General features: G+C 44.6%; 1 protein-coding gene across 1 annotated transcript in view; it reads left to right on the top strand.

Moving 5' to 3' along the window:
* Positions 1–2,215, top strand: part of KATNAL1 (katanin catalytic subunit A1 like 1) — a 58,706-nt gene extending 56,491 nt beyond the window's left edge. Inside the window, exon 11 of the mRNA XM_050937261.1 lies at positions 164–2,215. Coding sequence (XP_050793218.1) covers positions 164–362 — 199 coding nt within the window. The 3' untranslated portion in view covers positions 363–2,215. The remainder of the gene's footprint in view (positions 1–163) is intronic.
* Positions 2,216–20,662: the final 18,447 nt, after the last annotated feature.

The raw sequence follows: 20,662 nt of genomic DNA on the forward strand, positions 1-20,662 counted from the left end.
TAGTGATCCTGGAACATAGAAGCGAAGAAAGATGTGTTCTACATCTTAGAAGTTAATACTTAAGTGTTCCTTCCAGTGAAGCCTGAGAATATAGTCAAAATTCGTATGGCTTACAGCACACACTACTGACACTTAGTTCCCATGGATTTTCCTTTGTTTCCAGGGATGCCTCTTTGATGGCAATGAGACGGCGCATTAACGGCTTAACTCCAGAAGAGATCCGTGCACTTTCTAAAGAGGAACTTCAGATGCCTGTTACCAAGGGGGACTTTGAGCTGGCTCTGAAGAAAATCTCCAAGTCTGTTTCAGCTGCAGACCTGGAGAAGTATGAAAAATGGATGGCAGAGTTTGGATCTGCTTAACCTCAGTGACATCTCTTCTGTGCTATAGTTTTTTTATCTTTTCCCGTTGTAAACTGTAAAATGGGTTAGAAATGTTTTAAAAGGTTTAATAAAAGGTTTGATATATTTTTTTTTGTTCTGGTGACAAGAATCTCCCCTCCCACCTCCCCCTTTTAAATTTTGTTATGCTTGAAAGGAACAAAAGTGGTAACCCACATGAGACGTAAAGATGCTTTCTGACTGAATAGTAAAATGCATAAATAGCAAGGGAAAAATACACTTTTGAAGATAAGCTGCACTTTTCCAGTTAATGTCAGTGTTCTTTATTTTCACACACATTAGTCGTTCATGGCCCAAATCTGTAAATCAGACATGGGAGAGTGATGAGAGAAGCTAGCAGAGACTTGCTGCACACCTTATTTGTAGGAATTGCTGTGTTTCTAATAAGGATCAGGTTCCTTGCCCTTGTAAGTGGCACTGAAGTTACTGTTTGGCTGCTGCTTCTCCTTTCACTAGGTTATTCTGAGCAAAGTACATGGGTAAAATTGGCCTTGTTTACAGTAAGCAGAGAGCAACTTGCATCAAGACTCAAATTGTTAAAGATTTTGTTGGAAATTTTCAGCCTGATTTTCCTCTCTCTCTCACCAATTTTACACTGGTGTAACTTCACAGACTTTTGTAGCGTCACTCCTGACTTTACACTAGTGGAAGTGAAAGGAAAATTGGGGCACTTGATTTCTTTTGGTCAGTCTTGGGCCACATTTGCACCAGTTTAACCAAAGCTGTGATTTTTAAACAGATTTTAGTTGACTCTCTACTCTTGCACTATTACTCATCCCCCTATATTTTGTTTGTGTTTTCTAGATATTTTTTATTCTTATTTATTAAACACCAATAGTGTACTTGACTCAATTCAAGACTAATACCAAGCCCGTTCCTGCTCCCAGAAGACAGATACAGGACATGGGGCTCTCATTTTCCTATCAGTCTTGAACACACTCTTTCCTAGAGTTGGTACAGGACAACATTTGTTTATGCTGTGGAACTGTTTTTGCAGTTAAAACTATTTTATGCTGTTTCCTTAAATGTGTAAAAATGCTTCGACTGGGAAAATGATTAATTTCAGTAGATTGTCTCTTCTACCCTCCCTCCCCCCGTGCCAATGTAGTGCTGAAAAATGCTGGATTGGCAGCTTTGGAGAATGAAGGCCTCCGTCCCAGAGTGTGGCTGTCACACTGGAAGTGGCTGTGCTGGCCCCTCTCCACACGAGTTTGTCTGTGTTTCTCATATCTGACGAACCGGGGCTTCCTCTGCTTGGGACAGAGTTCAGTTTCATTGGCCATCCTGTCCTTGGCCTCTCTGCTGAAGCTGTCAATAAGGCCACCAGTTGTGACATTGGGGATTGTAACATTGACCTGTTCTTTAGGAATTAAACCGAATCCACTTTTCATATAATCACCAAACTGCTATGGCATGGAAGCAACTTCTTGCTACAGCTGACTTTGACCAGACCTAAAAAGTTTCCATCCACCATTATTACTCCACTGAGCTAGCCAGTCCTTCATAGTACCTGTGGGACATGGCCAGAATTGTTTAGATGAATTACTAGTGCAAACACAACTCTGGCGCCTCACCCATTCACTTGTTAGGGGAGAGAGATGCCTGGGATTTATTCTAAACAGTTCTACAGCATATAACTGGTTACGTGGGCTACATTTGCAATAGTTTTGCCATAGATTCATTATCTGTTGATACCTTGTATGTAGACAGCACCTTGAGCTGAGCCTGTGAATGGTACGGTTTGCTCTTTTCAAACAAAGGGGCTGCTCTAACTTGAATGGAAAAAATCCTAATAAATGTCCTGATGACTCTCATTCATGTTGCGTTGTACTTTTGTTTGGATGCAGATTTTGGACTCAACTGTGGTTCTTCTGGCCCAGGCCCCTGTGGCTGACTTGGGCACAATGCCTGAGCTCTGGCAGTGCAAGGGGAGCATAGAGACCTTCCAAAGGGTGCAGCATTTGCTCCACTGGCCAGAGCTGGGGAAAGGGAATTGGGCCTTGCTGTGCTGTACCCCTGTGGGGGCAGGCTACAAGGCTCAGGGAACACATGGACTCTCATTGTCATCCCTTGCAGGATGGAGAGATAAGGCTCCATTTGCCCTCTTTCCCCTGACCAGTTTGCTGCACTTGTGCAGGGCTGGGCACATTTGGAGCCCTTGCGTTTTCACATATCACCAATGATGCGTGTGACCATCAGACCACATAGAGGCAGTTTTGGAAGTTGCAAGTGGAAACCAAGTGTAATCTGTATTCTTCTAGAATAGAATTCATCCCCACTCAGATGGTCAGCACAAGCCCTGTGGGCATAAATGGGATTTAATTGGTTCATTGCCCTTTGCACAAGAATGAATGTCACCTCTAGTGAATAGCTGAGCCTTTCCTGCGGGGGGAGAAAAGCTTTTTAAAAATTGTAAGCTTCCGTAATTACTCCTTGCTCCTTCGTGGGTGGTGAAGCTGTCAGGCATTGCACTTTCCTATAATGACTGTTGTTCATTTGTTTTTAATGTTATTCTTTCATGTGGCTACTACATGGACACTGCAGAAATTAAAGGACCCAATGAGATTCTCTAATTAGTACTACTGGAGTAGTGCCTTGGTCCCCCATTGTGCTAGGCACTGTACAAACAGAGAGAGAGAGTCCCTGCCTGAAGAGCTTACAACCTAGGCAAACAGAAGACTGGAGGGGAGCTGGAGGCAGGAAGTGACTTGCCCAAGGCAATGCAGCAGTTCTGGGACAGAGCTGGAAACAGAAGCGCTTCTCCTGATACGCAGTCAGGTGCCCTTCCCACCAGATCATGCTGCCCTCCTCTGTAGGTCCATCTTGTACAGGGCTGCCCGGGGAGGGGGGGCAAGTGGGGCACTTTTCCCCGGGCCCCACAGGGGCCCCACGAGAATATAGTATTCTATAGTATTACAACTTTTTTTATGGAAGGAGCACCCAAAATTGCTTTGCCCCAGGCCCCCTGAATCCTCTGGGCACCCCTGTTCTTATAACAAAAGTCTCGTTTGCTACCGTGATTTGTTAGGGTTGGTTGCCTCAGTAAACGGGTCATGCTTGGGGAATCATAGTCATGGACTTTTCCCTCCTACGCCTTCAAATTCTGATCCGTATTTTGGACTTTGAACGTTACACTTCAGCTTCTGATCTTGTGGGTGCAGCTGTAACTCCAGTGAAATCAAAGGGGTTGTACCTGCTACAAGTGACCACAAGACTCTAACATTGCTCTCTGGGCTGCTGCACAATGTGAGTGGCCCCTGCAAGTGCATTCAGCCACTGTGATTCAGAAAGTCTCAAACGTCCACATGTTCTTTTGCATCATGTGAGGCAGTGACCCATCTGCCAATGAGCACGCTGGGAGGATGGGGTGATCTTAGGAGAAGTTTCATTACCCTTAGTTCCTCACTCAAACTGCCACTGTAAAGTGGTAAGCCACCACATCGCATCATTGGAGCCATCTGTGAAACAAAATTCAGTGTGGTGGGAATTTAAATATTCAAACACCTTTTGAACCCATCCACACATGCAAGACCAAATTGTTATATCACTGAGCCCCCATAATGAGCCTTCTCTCCCCCACCTCAATCAGTTTTCTTGCGTTGATGGTGCCCTTATAGAAATGTATTTCACAGCTGCAGCACAGACTTGTGAAAATGCCCCCAAATCAGATTTTATTCTTTATCTGTATCATTGTAGCGCTCAGCCCAGCCAGGATCAGGGCCCCGTTGTAAACCACACTGTAAGAGTCTCTGCCCCCAAAGACTTTGCAAGATAAGGCCCTAATCCTGCATTGCAGCTCCCTGCAGGTGGACCCTTGAACTGGCACAAAGCCCCACTGAGGCCAATGGGGGCTCTGCAGGAGTCTACCTCACATACCAGCTTGCCGGATGTAAGAGTGAATGGGGAGGGAGGGCAAGGCTGACAGTGACAAAAGCTCATGGTTACATAGATTAGCTGTGGGCACAATTAGCAGGAATCAGTTGACTTAAAAAAAAATCTCTGTAATTGTGACATCGTAAATCATAGCTTTCATTTGGTGATGCCTGAACTACCATGGGCACAAAATCCAAAAGAACCACAATATAGGACAACAATTGGATCACTTTGTGTATATATATTTTTGTTCAATGTGTGGCCTCTCAGTATTTTGTACCTAAATGACAAGAGAACTTGTTTTAAAACAGTATTAAGGTATCTCTTTCCAAATATCTGTGAACATCTCTCCTGCTGGCACCATTAACTTTGTAACCTTAATAAATTGGTTGTATTGATAAACATGGAGTGTCTTTCTCTGTTTGCTCTTGAAAATGTTTTCCTGATGTTTGATCTAGGAGTCTCCCACCCTAGATTGAGATTTTTCAGCATATGGTGTTGATATCTGAGTCACTAAAACCCTTGGCAGCCAGGGATTGATGTTCACAGAATCTGTGTTTTGGATCGAGCCATCAGTCATGCTTTCCATTCTCAACTGGCCTTTTGTGGCCACAAGCTATAAAACAGTGTGTGCTGCATGGCTCATCCTGATGAAGGAAATGGGAAAGGCTCTCTCTGATTTTCAGCAGAGAGTTAATGCCCTGTTCAGACCTCACACAGCTGTTCAGCTCTACTTTATTACCTACTCCTGGGGCCTGAAAGTGTAATCAGACACTCAAGAAGCTATGTGGTTAACAGCTTGCTAACCAGGCCTTTCAGAAGGGTAAGCTACAGTAACTGTCAGAGGAGAGGGCACATGGCAGAGTGTTTTCTAATTATGTTAACTTTTTAAAAGATGTTTTGTGGTCACAATAGTCTCCAACACTTCAAGAATGAAGCTTGCTGACCAGAGGACTGTTCTTTTCATTGCTGAACCTGTTGATCCATTTCACCAGCTGAAAGGAAGGTAATTTCGCATAGACCCTGTAGTTCACCCATTTAAAAAAAGAGAATACAAAGCTGCACCATACTGCTCTGGTCACTGTGAAGGTGGAAGAATGTGCGCACACCTTGTAAAGGGAGAGAGTGCACCAAACTATCTGATTAGTCAGAGAAACAGTGAGATCATATGAAACCAACCGAGGAGGAAATGTGAAAAAATCTTCCATCAATTTTGGACTAAATTGTTCTGAATCAGGTCCAGGAATGTAAACTGCAATTAGAGATAGTTGTTCCTATCTGCAATTACAGTGCTTGGCACATTTTGAGCACGACTATAATGCAAATTATATTATTGTCCATTTGTGCATAAGTGAAAACCTGGGAGAGTGCAAAGTGTGAGTGGTACTCAATCACCAGTGTAAAGTGAGTGGGCGTAATGGATGTGGCCTGATTTGACTCAGGAAAGTGTCCACATAGCAAAGGCACAAAGGGACCATTCGTCAGCCAGTGGCAGGTATGCAGCCAGGCAGTCTCTCAATGTGCCCATGAGGGAATAAAACTTGTATAAAGCCACCAGTGGTGGGGGTGAGGGTTGCTGCAGTAAACAGCTGACAGTGTGGAGGAATTGTAGCCATGGGGTTGTCAGCTGAGCAGTGAACTGGCTTCAGAAGTTTTCTTTTATGCTACAGTCTACTTCTGTCATGGCCAAGAGATCCAATGTTCCTATATCATCCAATGCAAACGCTGGAGGCTGAGCTGCTGTAGATAGGTCATTCTGTATGCCATTGTTAAGCTGGAGGGGGAGTTACTTCAATTCAGATAATGAGGTAAGTGACCTCCCCCCACATCATCAATGTCCCTTCAGAAGGAGTGGTCCTCACTGTATCTGCATAAACCACACACTTCATAGCCTGGATTTCACCCTAACTAAGGGAACTGGGGCTAGGATGACCAGATGTCCCAATTTTATAGGGACAGTCCTGATATTTAGGGCATTGTCTTATATAGGCGCCTATTACCCCCCACCCCATGTCCCGATTTTTCACACTTGCTGTCTGGTCACCCTAACTGGGAGCACAGGTAACTGAACTGCATGAGCCAGTAGCAAAAATCCCCAACACTAAATGAGGAGGGCTCTGAGTTACTACAGAGAATTCTTTCCCAGGTGTCTGGCTCAGGGCCGCCCGGGGGGGGGGGGGGCAAGTGGGGCAATTTGCCCCAGGCCCCGTAGGGGCCCCCGGCCACATGAGACTGTCTGACACTCCACCGGCGCCTCAGCGTGCTGTCAGGAGGAGCGGCCCCAGACAGTACAGCAGCAGCCTGAGCATTGCCTCCTCCCGCTGAGACACAGCCCCGAGCTAAGCGGGTGGGGCTGAGAGCTCCGCTCCCGCCAGAGCCACGCTGCAGCACTGTCCAAGGGCCAAGTGCTGAGGCTCCAAAAGAGGGGATAAGCATGGCGGTAACCCAGCCAGGAACATCCCTGGATAGCGCTGCAGCTCCGCCTCCTTCCGCTGAGTCAGAGCCACAGCCACGCGATAAGGGGGCAGGGCTGTGATCTCCAGTCATGCCGTAGCCACGCTGCTGCAGCGTTGTCGAGGGCAGCAGCTGGGCGCCAAAGTGGCTGAGGCTCTGAGAGTGGGGAGACCAGGAGAGGCAGGGGTAAGCCACATGGTGGGGGCAACACATGGGGTATGTTAGAGAAGGGAGACCAGGAGAGGCGGGGGTAAGCCACATGGGGAGGGGCGGGGGGAACACATGGTGTACATAAGGAACTTTTAAATTAACTACCCTGAGATGTTTTGGCTCACAGAAACCCCCTGGGAGCTGCCACCACCTCACCTGATATGCTCAGAGACTACTTATTTTATCCCTGCTTTCCCTGCCCGGTCAGGACCCCAGCACCCTGTCTTGCTGAGACAGACCTATCTGTCTGCTCCAACAAAGACCTAGGGTCTGAATTACTTGCCCCAAAGTCGCAGGTTTACCTGAAAGCTGTTAACAAAAGTGTTCCTGTTTTTAACTCTCAGATGACCAACTCCCAGTGGGGTCTAAACCCAAATATCCTGTATAAAGCTCATGCAAAGTAAACTCATAAATTGTTCGCCCTCTATAACACTGATAGAGAGAGCTGCACAGTTGTTTGTTCCCCCAAGTATTAATACATACTTTGAGTTAATTAAGTAAAAAGTGATTTTATTAAATACAGAAAATAGGATTTAAGTTGTTCCAAGTACCAACAGCCAGAACAAAGTAAGTCACCAAGCCAAATAAAATGTGCAAATCTATGGCTATGGCTACACTTGAAACTTCAAAGCGCTGAAGTGCAAGTGTAGTCGCAGCACCAGCGCTGGCAGAGAGCTCTCCCGGCGCTGCGCATACTCCACATCCTCTACGGGTGTAGCTTGCAGCGCTGGGAGCGGCACTCCCAGCGCTGCGGCACTGTTTACACTGAGGCTTTACAGTGCTGTATCTTGCAGCGCTCAGGGGGGTGTTTTTTTCACACCCCTGAGCGTGAAAGTTGCAGCGCTGTAAAGCGCCAGTGTAGCCATGGTCTATGTCTAATCAAAGTAAATAAAGATAAGATCCTCACCAGTTCCAGAATGCTCCCTTTTACAGACTAATCTCCTTTTAGCCTGGGTCCAGTAATCACTCGCATCCCCTGTAGTTACTGTCCTTTGCTCCAGTTTCTTTCAAGTATCCTTGGGGGTAGGGAGGCTCTCTCTTTAGTCAGCTGAAGACCACCATGGAGGGGTCTCCCAGGGGTTTAAATAGACATTTTCTTGTTGATGGACTGGAGACCTCTCACTAGTATGCACTCACAGTCCAGCTCCAAGATGGAGTTTAGGAGTTACCTGGGCAAGTGACATGTTCATGCATGACTCACAGTTTCTTACTAGGTAGCAGCCGTGGGTCCTCAAGTAGATTTCTTATCTGGATTGGAGCATTCCAAGATCCATTGTCCTTTTTTTTTTGTCTCTTGATTAGGTACTTAACTTCAACATTCCTTTCTCCAGGAACTGACCAAATGCTCTACTAAGGTTATTTAGAAATCAAGCCAGTACACAGCCAATATTTTGAATTAAAAAATGATACATGCATGCAGATAGGATTAATAGATGAATAGATTCAGTGGATCATAGCCTTTATATAGATATGTTACATAGCATATGTAGCATAGATTCAGTATATCGTATTCTAGTTACGTCATATTCCCATAAAGCATTATGCGGTACAGTGTCACACTAACAAAATGAAAGATACCAAGGGAATTAATTTGTTTGCAGGTATCATCACATAGTCAACGATCGTGGGGTTAGAAAAATGAGACATACATATCTTTCAGGATTTAAGAAGAGAAAGCAGAAGATAGCTAGACAGACGCAAGAAGAAAAGGGAAAAATAACTCTTAACAAATTTCTTCCGGCACAATCCAAGTCAAGTCAGTTGACTGAGTTGAGCGATGCTCACATTCAAGGCTCTTCAGAGGTGGGAAGTGAAAGTGGTGTTGTAAGAGAAAAAGTAAAGGAAGTGTGTGAGGAATCCGAAATATTAACACATTCAGAAAACAGTTTTATGGTTGTTGTGGAGGAAGAGAAGGAAATCCAGCCTCTTTGGATAGACAATGGAGAACACGGCAGTAACACTGCTACAACTGAGAAACCGGTACAGTCAACTAGTCCTGTTGCTATAGGTGGGAATGACAAAGAAGAGTTGTGCAGTAATGACCCAGCCTCTTGGAAGTACCTAGATATAAAGAAAAGAGATCTTATTGTATTGAAGGGTCCACCACAGAAGCCCAAAACCTTTCCTCGTGATTCTTTTGGCAGGAAATTGCCAATAACCGTTTTTTCTAAACATCTGAGTAATGGCGAATCTATTGAAAGAGACTGGATGATGTGCAGTAAAGGTGCTGCAGCAATATTTTGTTTTCCCTGCAGTCTCTACAGAAGTGAAACTCAAACTAAGCAATTACAGCACTCAAAATTTGTCAAAGGTGGAATTGCAGATAATTGGAAAAAGATTTACGAGAAAATCAAAAATCATGAAGAAAACGCTTCACATTTGAGCAATTACATTAAGTGGAAGGAATTATTTCAGACACTCAGTGACAAAAGAGGCATTGATGCAGCAGTACAACATAGTATTAAACAGGAGGAGGAAAAATGGCGTAAAATATTAACTGCCATTGTTGACGTAATTCTTTTCCTAGCAAAGAATAATCTGCCATTTCGTGGTAGCCATTCTACCATTGATTATGATGACTGTGGGCTTTTCTTGTCAACACTGAAGCTTGTGGGCAGGTACAATCCTGAGGTGAAACAACATCTAGAGATGGTAGCTCAATGCAGAGAGTCTGGTCGAAGAATGCAGGCTCACTACCTGTCATGGCGTAGTCAGAATGAGTTCTTGAAACTGTGTGGGGAGAAAGTTTTAAACTCTATTCTTGAAGAGGTAAGAAAAGCCCGATATTTCAGCATTGTTGTTGATGGTACACCTGATGCTTCACACACAGAGCAGTTAGTTTTTATTCTCAGATATGTGATGCAAAAAGACCGAAATTGGGATGTGCATGAAAGATTTGTTAAACTAGTAGATTTTGAAAAGAAGACTGGGGCAGATATCACAGAACAAATAAAGAGGTTTTTAAAAGAATGTGACTTAGAACTATCTTGGTGCAGAGGGCAGATTTCAGGGAGTAAAGACAAGAATTTTGGAAGAAAATGCCCAAGCCTGTTTCTCTCCATGCTGTGCTCACATGCTGAACCTCTGTGGCACCCACGCTATGGAAACCAGTGTAGAGGTAAAAACATATTTTGGAAATGTTCATAAACTCTATAAAGTATTTGCTCTTAGCCCTGCGAGATGGAAAATTTTGCAGACCACTGCGAATATATCTCTTCACACTGTATCTAAAAATAGGTGGAGCGCAAGAGTTGATGCTGTTCGTCCCCTAATAAAAAACCACACAGGCGTGCTGGAAAGTTTAATTAAAATTGAAGAAGAGCTTCATTTACCTCCTGAAATCCAGGCAGATGTTGACTGTTTGATTAAGTGGCTTAAGTCATTTGAATTTGTACTTCTTACTACAATATGGTTTAAAGTGCTTCAGTGTATTGATGATAAGAACAAGGTCCTACAAAGCTCCAAATTAACAATGGAAGAGGGAGCTAAACACGTGAGCAACTTAGTCAAGGAAATTCAAACATTGAAAGATTCTTGGCTAATTTTTTTTGAAGAAGCTAAACAAGTCGCTTCAAGCCTTGGCATTGACCCAAAAATGAAAAGTGACTCAAGGATTCGGAAGAAAAAGCAATTCTTTGATGACACAGGGGATGCAGACTATTGTCATAAACAGATAGCTAAGGGTTAATGTCTCTTACACCTGGAAAGAAGTAACCTGAAACACCTGACCAGAGGACCAATCAGGAAACAAGACTTTTTCAAATCTGGGTGGAGGGAAGTTTGTGTGTGAGTCCTTTGTTCTTGGTCTTGTGCCTATCTCTCTCTCGGCTATGAGAGGATTTCTGTTTCCTGCCTTTCTAATCTTCTGTTTCCCAGTTGTAAGTACAAAAGATCAGATAGTGATTTATATGGTTTTTTTGTATTTACATGTGTGTAGTCGCTGGAGTGCTTTGAATTGTATTCTTTTTGAATAAGGCTGTTTGTTCATATTTCTTTTAAGCAATTGACCCTGTATTTGTCACCTTAATACAGAGAGACCATTTTTATGTATTTTTCTTTCTTTTTACATAAAGCTTTCTTTTAAGACCTGTTGGAGTTTTTCTTTGAGGGGGGACCAGGGAATTGAGTCTGTACTCACCAGGGAATTGGTGGGAGGAAGGAGTCAGGGGGGAAAATCTCTGTGTGTTAGATTTACTAGCCTGACTTTGCATACCCTCGAGGTGAAGAGGGAAGTGCTTGTGTTTTCCAGGACTGGAAATAAAGAGGGTGGAATCGCTCTGTTTAGATTCACGGAGCTTGCTTCTGTGTATCTCTCCAGGAACACCTGGAGGAGGGAAGGGAAAAGGTTTATTTCCCTTTGTTGTGAGACTCAAGGGATTTGGGTCTTGGGGTCCCCAGGGAAGGTTTTTGGGGGGACTAGAGTGCCCCAAAACACTCTAATTTTTTGGGTGGTGGTAGCTTTACCAGGTCCAAGCTGGTAACTAAGCTTGGAGGTTTTCATGCTAACCCCCATATTTTGGACGCTAAAGTCCAAAGCTGGGAATAGGTTATGACAACTATACATTTGACTCTCGCCATATTCAGTTCAAAGTACAGGTGTTCTTCCTGTCAATGGATTTGCTTCTATCAGAGCTAGGAGGTCTTGGCGAAAGAATGGCTGAAGTCTCAAATTTATTTTCACCTATTTTGTTTCCGTCAGATACAGTGGATGAATCTTCTATAGAAAATTTTGTTGACACTTTGGCCACAGCATATCCAAAAGACCTCCAGAGAGAAGATCTTAAAGAGGAACTTAGAATCTTTTACAAAATAAAAGACGATTCCAACTTAACAGTTGATGGACATATAACCTCTGCACTTACACTTCTTAATGCTCTCTTCAAAAAAGGGTTGGAAAATGTGTTTCCACAGATTTGTATTTGTTTACGCCTACTAATAGTGTTGCCAGTGTCAGTAGCATCAGGAGAGCGTGCATTTAGTAAGCTAACATTGATTAAAAATCGTTTGCATTCAGCCACTGGGCAGGAAAGGCTCAACCATTTGCTCACTTTGAGCATAGAATATGAAATGGCCAGCGACATAAGTTTTGATGACATTATTAATGAGTTTGCCAAAATGAACGCAAGGAAAAAAATTGCAACTTGTGATTACTTTGAGCAAGAGTGTTGGGAAGCTTAAGATGAACCAGTGTTAGGCCTAAAACTTCCGGAAGCTTTATAGAGTGAGTTTTGTAAAATTATCTTTAAAAAGCAAGCTTTGCAAAATTAAGTTACAACTTGTGGTCAAAAGACACCTGCAACCAGGCAACATTTTATGCTGACTCCCATATAGTAAAATAGGTCATGCCCATGGGTACAGCTTATTAAGACCACCTTTGAAACTTGTGGTTAAGTCTGGGTTGCTCGAGCTGCTCAAGTGGTACTGACACTATAGTATTAGGAATGGTAGTGTCAGGATAATTTGATCTCTGATTATATTAATGCTGCAGTATTAAAAATAGTAGTAAAAGTTTAATACTAGTGTTGTTTAGAAGTAGTAGAAAATGGGCAATTTATAGCATCTTTGTTTATACTTAAGGTTATTAAGGGCAGGAATAGAACTTGTAAGGTTAACAGTTAATAAGCAATAATAGCTTTGCATGTACTCATGCCTGTCATCAGTAAAAACTGCCAATGTTAAGGACATGCTTTTATAATAATTAGTAGCTAATGCATAACATTACCGGTACTTGTGCTTGTTTGCAATATAATTTGTCATTTATATTAATCCTTATTCAATGCTGATCTTTAATTTTTCTTTTCTTATTCTGTCTGTAATGCATTTATAGCCGTAAGTCATTAAAAGCCTGTCTTGAGGAATAATCAGTAGTTTTAATTTCTTTATACAGACACCACTTAACCTCATTACATCTGTGGTGGGAAGTAGTGATCACTCAGAGCCCCATTTGGGCCCTGATGTGTGTCCCCTTCTTCCTATATCTCTGCACAACTGTGTAATGTTCTGAACAATTTTTAAGAAAGCGATTTCATAAGAAGCATTATGTAATTGCAAATGTATACATAGCATTAAAGCATTTAATGTTTTCAAATAATGTATTTTGTATGTTTTCAAATTATTAAAATTTAATTTTTGAATGTATTTGACTGGTTAGTTTTTACATTTCCAAATACATGTTACTAGAATATTGCACCTTTTTTTATGGAAGGGGCCCCCAAAATTGCTTTGCCCCAGGCCCCCTGAATCCTCTGGGCAGCCCTGGTCTGGCTGCCGGGTCTTGCCCATGTGCTTAGGATCTAACTGATCACCATATTTGGGGTCGGGAAGGAATTTTCCCCCAGGTCAGATTGACTGAGACCATGAGGTGTTTTTCGCCTTCCTCTGCAGCATGGGGCAAGGGTCACCTGCAGGTGTAAACTCGTGTAAATGGTGGATTCTCTTAACTCGAAGTCTTTAAATCAAGAGTTGAGGATTTCAATCACTCAGCCAGAGGTTAGAGGTCTATTTCAGGAGTGGACAAGGTTCTGTGGCCTGTAATGTGTAGGAGGTTAGAGATGAGCATGATGGTCCCTTCTGACCCTAATGACTATGAATCTAAATCACACTTCTGTCTTGCAGACTGGAGGTGACTTTTGAATCATTGCATGACCCTTGCACAGCCAGTAAATTGAGCAGCACATGTTTTAGGCCTTCTCTACCTTACATGCATAACCCTGTTTCGGTAACCAGTTCATGACCTGTTCCTCTGACCCAGTTACAACAAACTCGGTTGAGCTGTGGCCACAGGAGCAGCTTTTTGCACAAAAGAAGTGTGTTTTTTTTTCCCCATCAGCTACCTAACTGTGTCAGCATCTGTGCATTCTGGGAAACTCCGGGCAGCAATCCCATAGCAGCTCAATAGAGAATGGGGAGAAGAGGGGCAAGGTACTGTGGTGTTCCCAGTTCTCATGGCTGTCCCTATAGAGTTAAGGGGGTGTGGTTGTGCTGTGTGTTAACTGCATCACCTGGTTTCTGTAACCGTGTGGCTTCTTGTTCTTTCCTGTAACACCAACACTCTTCTCAGGATTAGGTGGCAAGACTTCACTGAGTATTTCTTGCTTTTTTGACTATTTGAGTTTGGGGTTTTGGAGTCCCCTGGACCCAGCAGGACCTAGGGAGCAGTTGTGTGCCAGCAGCGTTAACGCTCCATCTCAGTGAAGGGTTTTGTCATGGAAGACTACTTCTGATGTGCAGCGAAAAACACTGCTGTGTTCTCTCAGGAGCGCTGTCCTCGGGCACAGCAGTGTAGCTTTGTGCAAAGTCTCCCAAAATATATCTTCTTAGCTTAACAAAGACATAGATACTCTGAGACCGATCTCAGCCCCTTGCTGCTGTTAGCGAGCAGTTACTCACATGAGTAGTTCCATTGGCGTGAGAGTAACCAAGGATGGGAGGCAGGCTTTCACCAACTGGCCTTTGGAAAGCAAAAGGGGTAGAACATGTGTCATGAACAGATGGCTAGGGGTTAATGTCTCTTTCACCTATAAAAGGGTTAACAAACAGTAACCTGAAACACCAGATCAGAGGACCAATCAGGAGACAAAATACTTTCAAAACTGGGTGGAGGGAAGTTTGGGTGTAAGTTCTTTGTTCTTTGTCTTGGTTCGGTGGTCCTCTCGGCTCTGAGAGTGATCTCTCTATCTCCAGGCTTACTAATCTTCTCTTTCCAAGTTGTAAGTACAAGGATAATAAGACAATAGGTTTATTTTGTTTTTTTTGTATTTACATGTGTGTAGTTGCTGGAATGTGTTAAATTGTATTCTTTTTGGGATAAGGCTGTTTATTCATTTTTTCCTTTAAGCAATTGATCCTGTATATTGTCACCTTAATACAGAGACCATTTTTATGTCTTTTTTCTTTCTTTTTATATAAAGTTTTGCTTTTGAAGACCTGTTTGTTATTTTTCCCCCTTGTTGAGGCTCGAGGGAATTGAGTCTGTACTTAACAGGAATAGAGAAGGTGGGGGGAAAGGTGGAATCCCTTTGTTTAGATTCATGGAGCTTGAATCTGTATATCTCTCCAGAAACCCAGGGAGGGAACACCTGGAGGGGAGGAGGGGGAAGGGAAATGGTTTATTCCCCTTTGTTGTGAGACTCAAGGAATCTGAGTCTTGGGGTCCCCCAGGGAAGGTTTTGGGGAGACCACAGTGAGCCAGACACTGGAATTTTCTGGCTGGTGGCAGCGATATCAGATCCAAGCTGGTAATTAAGTTTGGAGGTTTCATGCTAGCTTCTCATGTTCTGAACTCTAAGGTTCAGATCTGAGTAGGAAAGTTATGACATGAGTGGCAGCGGTGTGGAAAAATAAGAATCCAGAAGCCAGTAGTAATATTATTTTCTTTTTCTCTGCTAGGGCTTTTAAGCAGAAGAAAGTTTGGTTTTAAAAAGAGCCAGAGAGAATTTTTTTTTCTGTTCTCTCGTTGCAGTTTGGCTTGCATATTAAGCAAGGAACTATTAAGGTTGACAAAGGGTCTTTTGTTAAACTATAGCACTCCGATTGAGAGTCAAGTACCCAGCACAACACACATGCAAATAAAGTGGTTTTTCTGGTTTACTTTACATTTAAAAGATTAGCTAGAGGAAAAAAAAAGGCACTGTTGCTAGGCAAACCCCAGGGGACAACAGAGAGCCAGCAGTTCAAACAATAAACACCAGAGGGCACCCCAACACAAGAAAACAGGAACCATGACTTTCAAGGCAAAAATAGTGGGAGAGGAACAAATTAAAGAAGCAAACCACAGGCGACAAATGGAAAAAAGAAAAAAAAGAGGTGGAGCTGAAAGAAAGGGAAGAAAACATCAAACTGGCAGCCCATAAAAGAGAACAAGAAGCCAAGGATGCATCCCACCAACGAGAGATGGAAAAACAACAAAAAGAACTGGAAAACCAACAAAAACAGAGTGAAGAGAGGGGAAAAAAGAGAGAAAGCATGAAATGGACTTGGTGCGGGTGAGGCAGGATGCTCCAGCCAGTCCTAACAACCCTGCGCCAATGATTGTTCCACATCACAGGAAATTTCCCACCTACAAGGCAAGTGATGACACCAAGGCCTTCTTAGAAAATTTGGAAAGGGCCTGTCTTGGGTACAGCATCCCTGAAGACCACTACATGGTAGAGCTGAGGTCACAGCTCAGTGGACCCTTAGCAGAGGTGGCAGCTGAAATGCCAAAGGACAGAATGAATGATTATAAACTGTTTCAAACCAAGGCCAGGTTCAGAATGGGGATAACCCCGGATCATGCCCGTCGGTGTTTCAGAACCCAAAAGTGGAAACCAGATGTGTCATTTCCCAGACACGCCTACTACGCTGGGAAAAATTATGAGGCCTGGATATCAGAAAACAATGTTAAATCCTTGGACGAACTGCACCTCCTCATACAAATGGAGCAGTTCTTGGATGGTGTTCCTGAGGACATAACACGGTACATACAAGATGAAAAACCCCAAAATCTCACCGAGGCGGAGAAAATTGGAGCCAAATGGATGGAAGTGGCAGAAAGCAAGAAAGCTACTGTCAAAGGGAATTAATACCCCATGGGGCACACCGACAATAAACCCTACAACCGAGGGCAGCCAAAGACCCCACCTACAACCCAAGGAAAGCCACAGACACCCTATTCTTCCACCTCACCAGTCTCCAGTAACCCACCTCGACCCAGTGACCAGTCAGCTGGAAGATGCTTTAAGTGTAATGAACTGGGACATATAAAGGCCAACTGCCCAAAGAACCCCAACCGGGTGCAAGTCGTTACGCCACCATCACCCAAAAGATTCCCAGGCCCAAATGCCTCTCAAATACCCTTGGAGTGAAGGGAAAATTTGAGAGTGGGCGGAAAGGTTACTACGTGGAGAGACACGGGGGCACAAGTGTCAGCTATCCACCAATCCTTCGTCGACCCCAAATTCATCAACCCAGAGGCCCAAGTGACAATTTACCCCTTCATGTCACAAGCTGTAGACTTGCCTACAGCTAAACTGCCTGTCCAGTACAAAGGCTGGTCAGGAAGGTGGACTTTTGCAGTCTATAACAATTATTCCATCCCCATGCTACTGGGGGAAGATTTGGCCAACCAGGTGAAGCAGGCCAAGAGAGTGGGAATGGTTACACGTAGCCAAACCAGGCAAGCTTCTAGACCCATTCCTGTTCCTGAGCCATCCACAGGGGCCCCATCTGTGTTACCAGAGACCCAGACAGAGGTAGTGGACCCGAATTCCCTGCCAACAACGGAAACAACCACAGTGCTTCCAGTCCCAGAACAGGAACTGGAAAAGCAGCCAGCACCAGAACCGGTGCCAGCACTGATGACAGTGCTTGTAAATCCATCTTCAACCCCAACACCAGAGGGCGCCAGCGAGCCTGAACTGGCAGAAGCAGCAGACAACCACACACAAGAGGCTCAGCCAGAGTCTGAAATACCACCTGGTGCACCAGCGGAGAGCGGTTCACCAGCAACGGAAACAACCCCATCACCTACATCGCTTCCAGAGGGACCAAGCCCAAGTCCACAGTCTGAGGAAGAACTGGTGTCCCCAACCTCAAGGGAACAGTTCCAGACTGAGCAGGAAGCAGATGACAGCCTTCAAAAAGCTTGGGCGGCGGCACGGAGCACCCCACCACCTCTCAGCTCTTCTAATCGATCCCGGTTTGTTGTAGAATAAGGACTTTTATACAAAGAGACTCTTTCAGGCGGACACCAGGAAGCCTGGCATCCACAAAAACAGTTAGTGGTTCCAGCTAAGTACCAGGAAAAGCTCCTAAGCTTAGCCCATGATCATCCTAGTGGCCATGCTGGGGTGAACAGAACCAAGGACCTGTTGGGGAAGTCCTTCCACTGGAAGGGGATGGGCAAGGACGTTGCCAAGTATGTCCGGTCTTGTGAGGTATGCCAAAGGGTGGGAAAGCCCCAAGACCAGGTCAAGGCCCCTCTCCAGCAACTCCCATAATTGAGGTCCCATTTCAGCGAGTAGCTGTGGATATTCTGGGTCCTTTCCCAAAAAAGACACCCAGAGGAAAGCAGTATGTACTAACGTTCGTGGACTTTGCTACCCGATGGCCGGAAGCAGTAGCTCTAGGCAACACCAGGGCTAAAGCTGTGTGCCAGGCACTAACAGACATTTTTGCCAGGGTAGGTTGGCCCTCCGACATCCTTACAGATTCAGGATCTAATTTCCTGGCAGGGACCGTGAAAGTACTATGGGAATCTCATGGGGTGAACCACTTGGTTGCCACCCCATACCACCATCAAACCAATGGCCTGGTGGAAAGGTTTAATGGAACTTTGGGGGCCATGATACGTAAATTCATCAACGAACACTCCAATAATTGGAACCTAGTGTTGCAGCAGTTGCTTTTTGCCTGCAGGGCTGTACCACATCCCAGTTTAGGGTTTTCACCATTTGAACTTGTGTATGGGCAGGAGGTTAAGGGGCTATTACAGTTGGTGAAGCAGCAATGGGAGGGGTTTACGCCTTCTCCAGGGACTAACATTCTGGACTTTGTAAGCAACCTACAAAGCACCCTCCGACACTCTTTAGCGCTTGCTAAAAAAAACCTAAAAAATGCTCAGGAAGAGCAAAAGGCCTGGTATAACAAACATACCAGAGAACGTTCCTTCAAGGTAGGAGACCAGGTTATGGTCTTGAAGGCGCAACAGGCCCATAAGATGGAAGCATCATGGGAAGGGCCATTCACGGTCCAAGAGCGCCTGGAAGCTGTTAACTACCTCATAGCATTTCCCAATTCCTCTCTAAAACCCAAAGTGTACCATGTTAATTCTCTCAAGCCTTTCTATTCCAGAGACTTACAGGTTTGTCAGTTTACAGTCCAGGGAGATGACGCTGAGTGGCCTGAAGGTGTCTACTACGAAGGGAAAAAAGACAGTGGCGTGAAATAGGTGAACCTCTCAACCACCCTGGAATGTCTGCAGCAGCAACAAATCAAGGAGCTGTGCACTAGCTTCACCCCATTGTTCTCAGCCACCCCAGGACGGACTGAACGGGCATACCACTCCATTGACACAGGTAATGCTCACCCCATTAGAACACCACCCTACCGAGTGTCTCCTCATGCCCAAGCTGCTATAGAACGGGAGATCCAGAACATACTACAGATGGGTATAATCCGCTCATCTACCAGTGCATGGGCATCTCCAGTGGTTCTGGTACCCAAATCAGATGGGGAAATACACTTTTGCATGGACTACCGTAAGCTAAATGCGGTAACTCGTCCAGACAACTATCCAATGCCACGCACCGATGAGCTATTGAAAAAGTTGGGACGTGCCCAATTCATCTCTACGATAGACTTAACCAAGGGGTACTGGCAAGTACCGCTGGATAAACCTGCCAAAGAGAGGTCAGCATTCATCACCCATGCAGGGGTGTATACATTTATTGTGCTTTCTTTCGGGCTGCGAAATGCACCCGCCACCTTCCAGAGGCTGGTAGATGGTCTACTAGCAGGACTGGGAGAATATGCAGTTGCCTACCTCGATGATGTGGCCATTTTTTCTGACTCCTGGCCCGAACACCTAGTACACCTGGAAAAGGTCTTTGAGCGCATCAGGCAGGCCGGACTAACTGTTAAGGCCAAAAAGTGTCAAATAGGCTAAAACAGAGTGACTTACCTGGGGCACCACGTGGGTCGAGGAACCATAAACCCCCTACAGGCCAAGGTGGATGCTATCCAAAAGTGGCCTGTCCCAAGGTCAAAGAAACAGGTCCAATCCTTCTTAGGCTTGGCCGGGTACTACAGGCGATTTGTACCACACTACAGCCAAATCGCTGCCCCACTGACCGACCTGACCAAAAAGACCCAGCCAAATGCAGTTAAGTGGACTGATGAGTGTCAAAAGGCCTTTACCCAACTTAAGGCGACGCTCATGTCTGACCCTGTGCTCAGGGCCCTGGACTTTGACAAGCCATTCCTAGTAACCACGGATGCATCTGAGCGTGATGTAGGAGCAGTTCTCATGCAGGAAGCAACGGATCACAACTTCCATCCTGTCGTGTTTCTCAGCAAGAAACTGTCTGAGAGGCAAAGTCACTGGTCAGTCAGTGAAAAGGAATGCTATGCCATTGTGTACGCCCTGGAAAAGCTACGCCCATATGTTTGGGGACGGCAGTTCCAGCTACAAACCGACCATGCTGCGCTAAAGTGGCTTAATACTGCCAAGGGGAACAACAAAAAACTTCTTTGATAGAGTTTAGCTCTCCAAAATTTTGATTTTAAAATTCAACACATTTCAGGAGCTTCTAACAAAGTAGCTGATGCACTCTCTCGTGAAAGTTTCCCAGAATCCAGTAGTTAAAAAGTGTTCTTAAAATGTAAAAGTCTGTTACTTATATGCTTAGTGGTATATGTAAAGGTGCACGTGTTGTATTAACCTGCTTATTTTAAAGTTCTAGGAAGAAATCGCCGCCAGTGAGGTTCCCCACTGTCTGCAATTTGGGGGGCGTGTCATGAACAGAGGGCTAGGGGTTAATGTCTCTTTCACCTATAAAAGAGTTAACAAACAGTAATCTGAAACACCTGATCGGAGGACCAATCAGGAGACAAAATACTTTCAAAACTGGGTGGAGGGAAGTTTGGGTGTAAGTCCTTTGTTCTTTGTCTTGGTTCGGTGGTCCTCTCGGCTCTGAGAGTGATCTCTTTATCTCCAGGCTTTCTAATCTTCTGTTTCCAAGTTG

This window comes from Gopherus flavomarginatus, chromosome 1 (genome assembly GCF_025201925.1).
Source record: "Gopherus flavomarginatus isolate rGopFla2 chromosome 1, rGopFla2.mat.asm, whole genome shotgun sequence".
NCBI classification, from domain to species: Eukaryota; Metazoa; Chordata; order Testudines; family Testudinidae; genus Gopherus; species Gopherus flavomarginatus.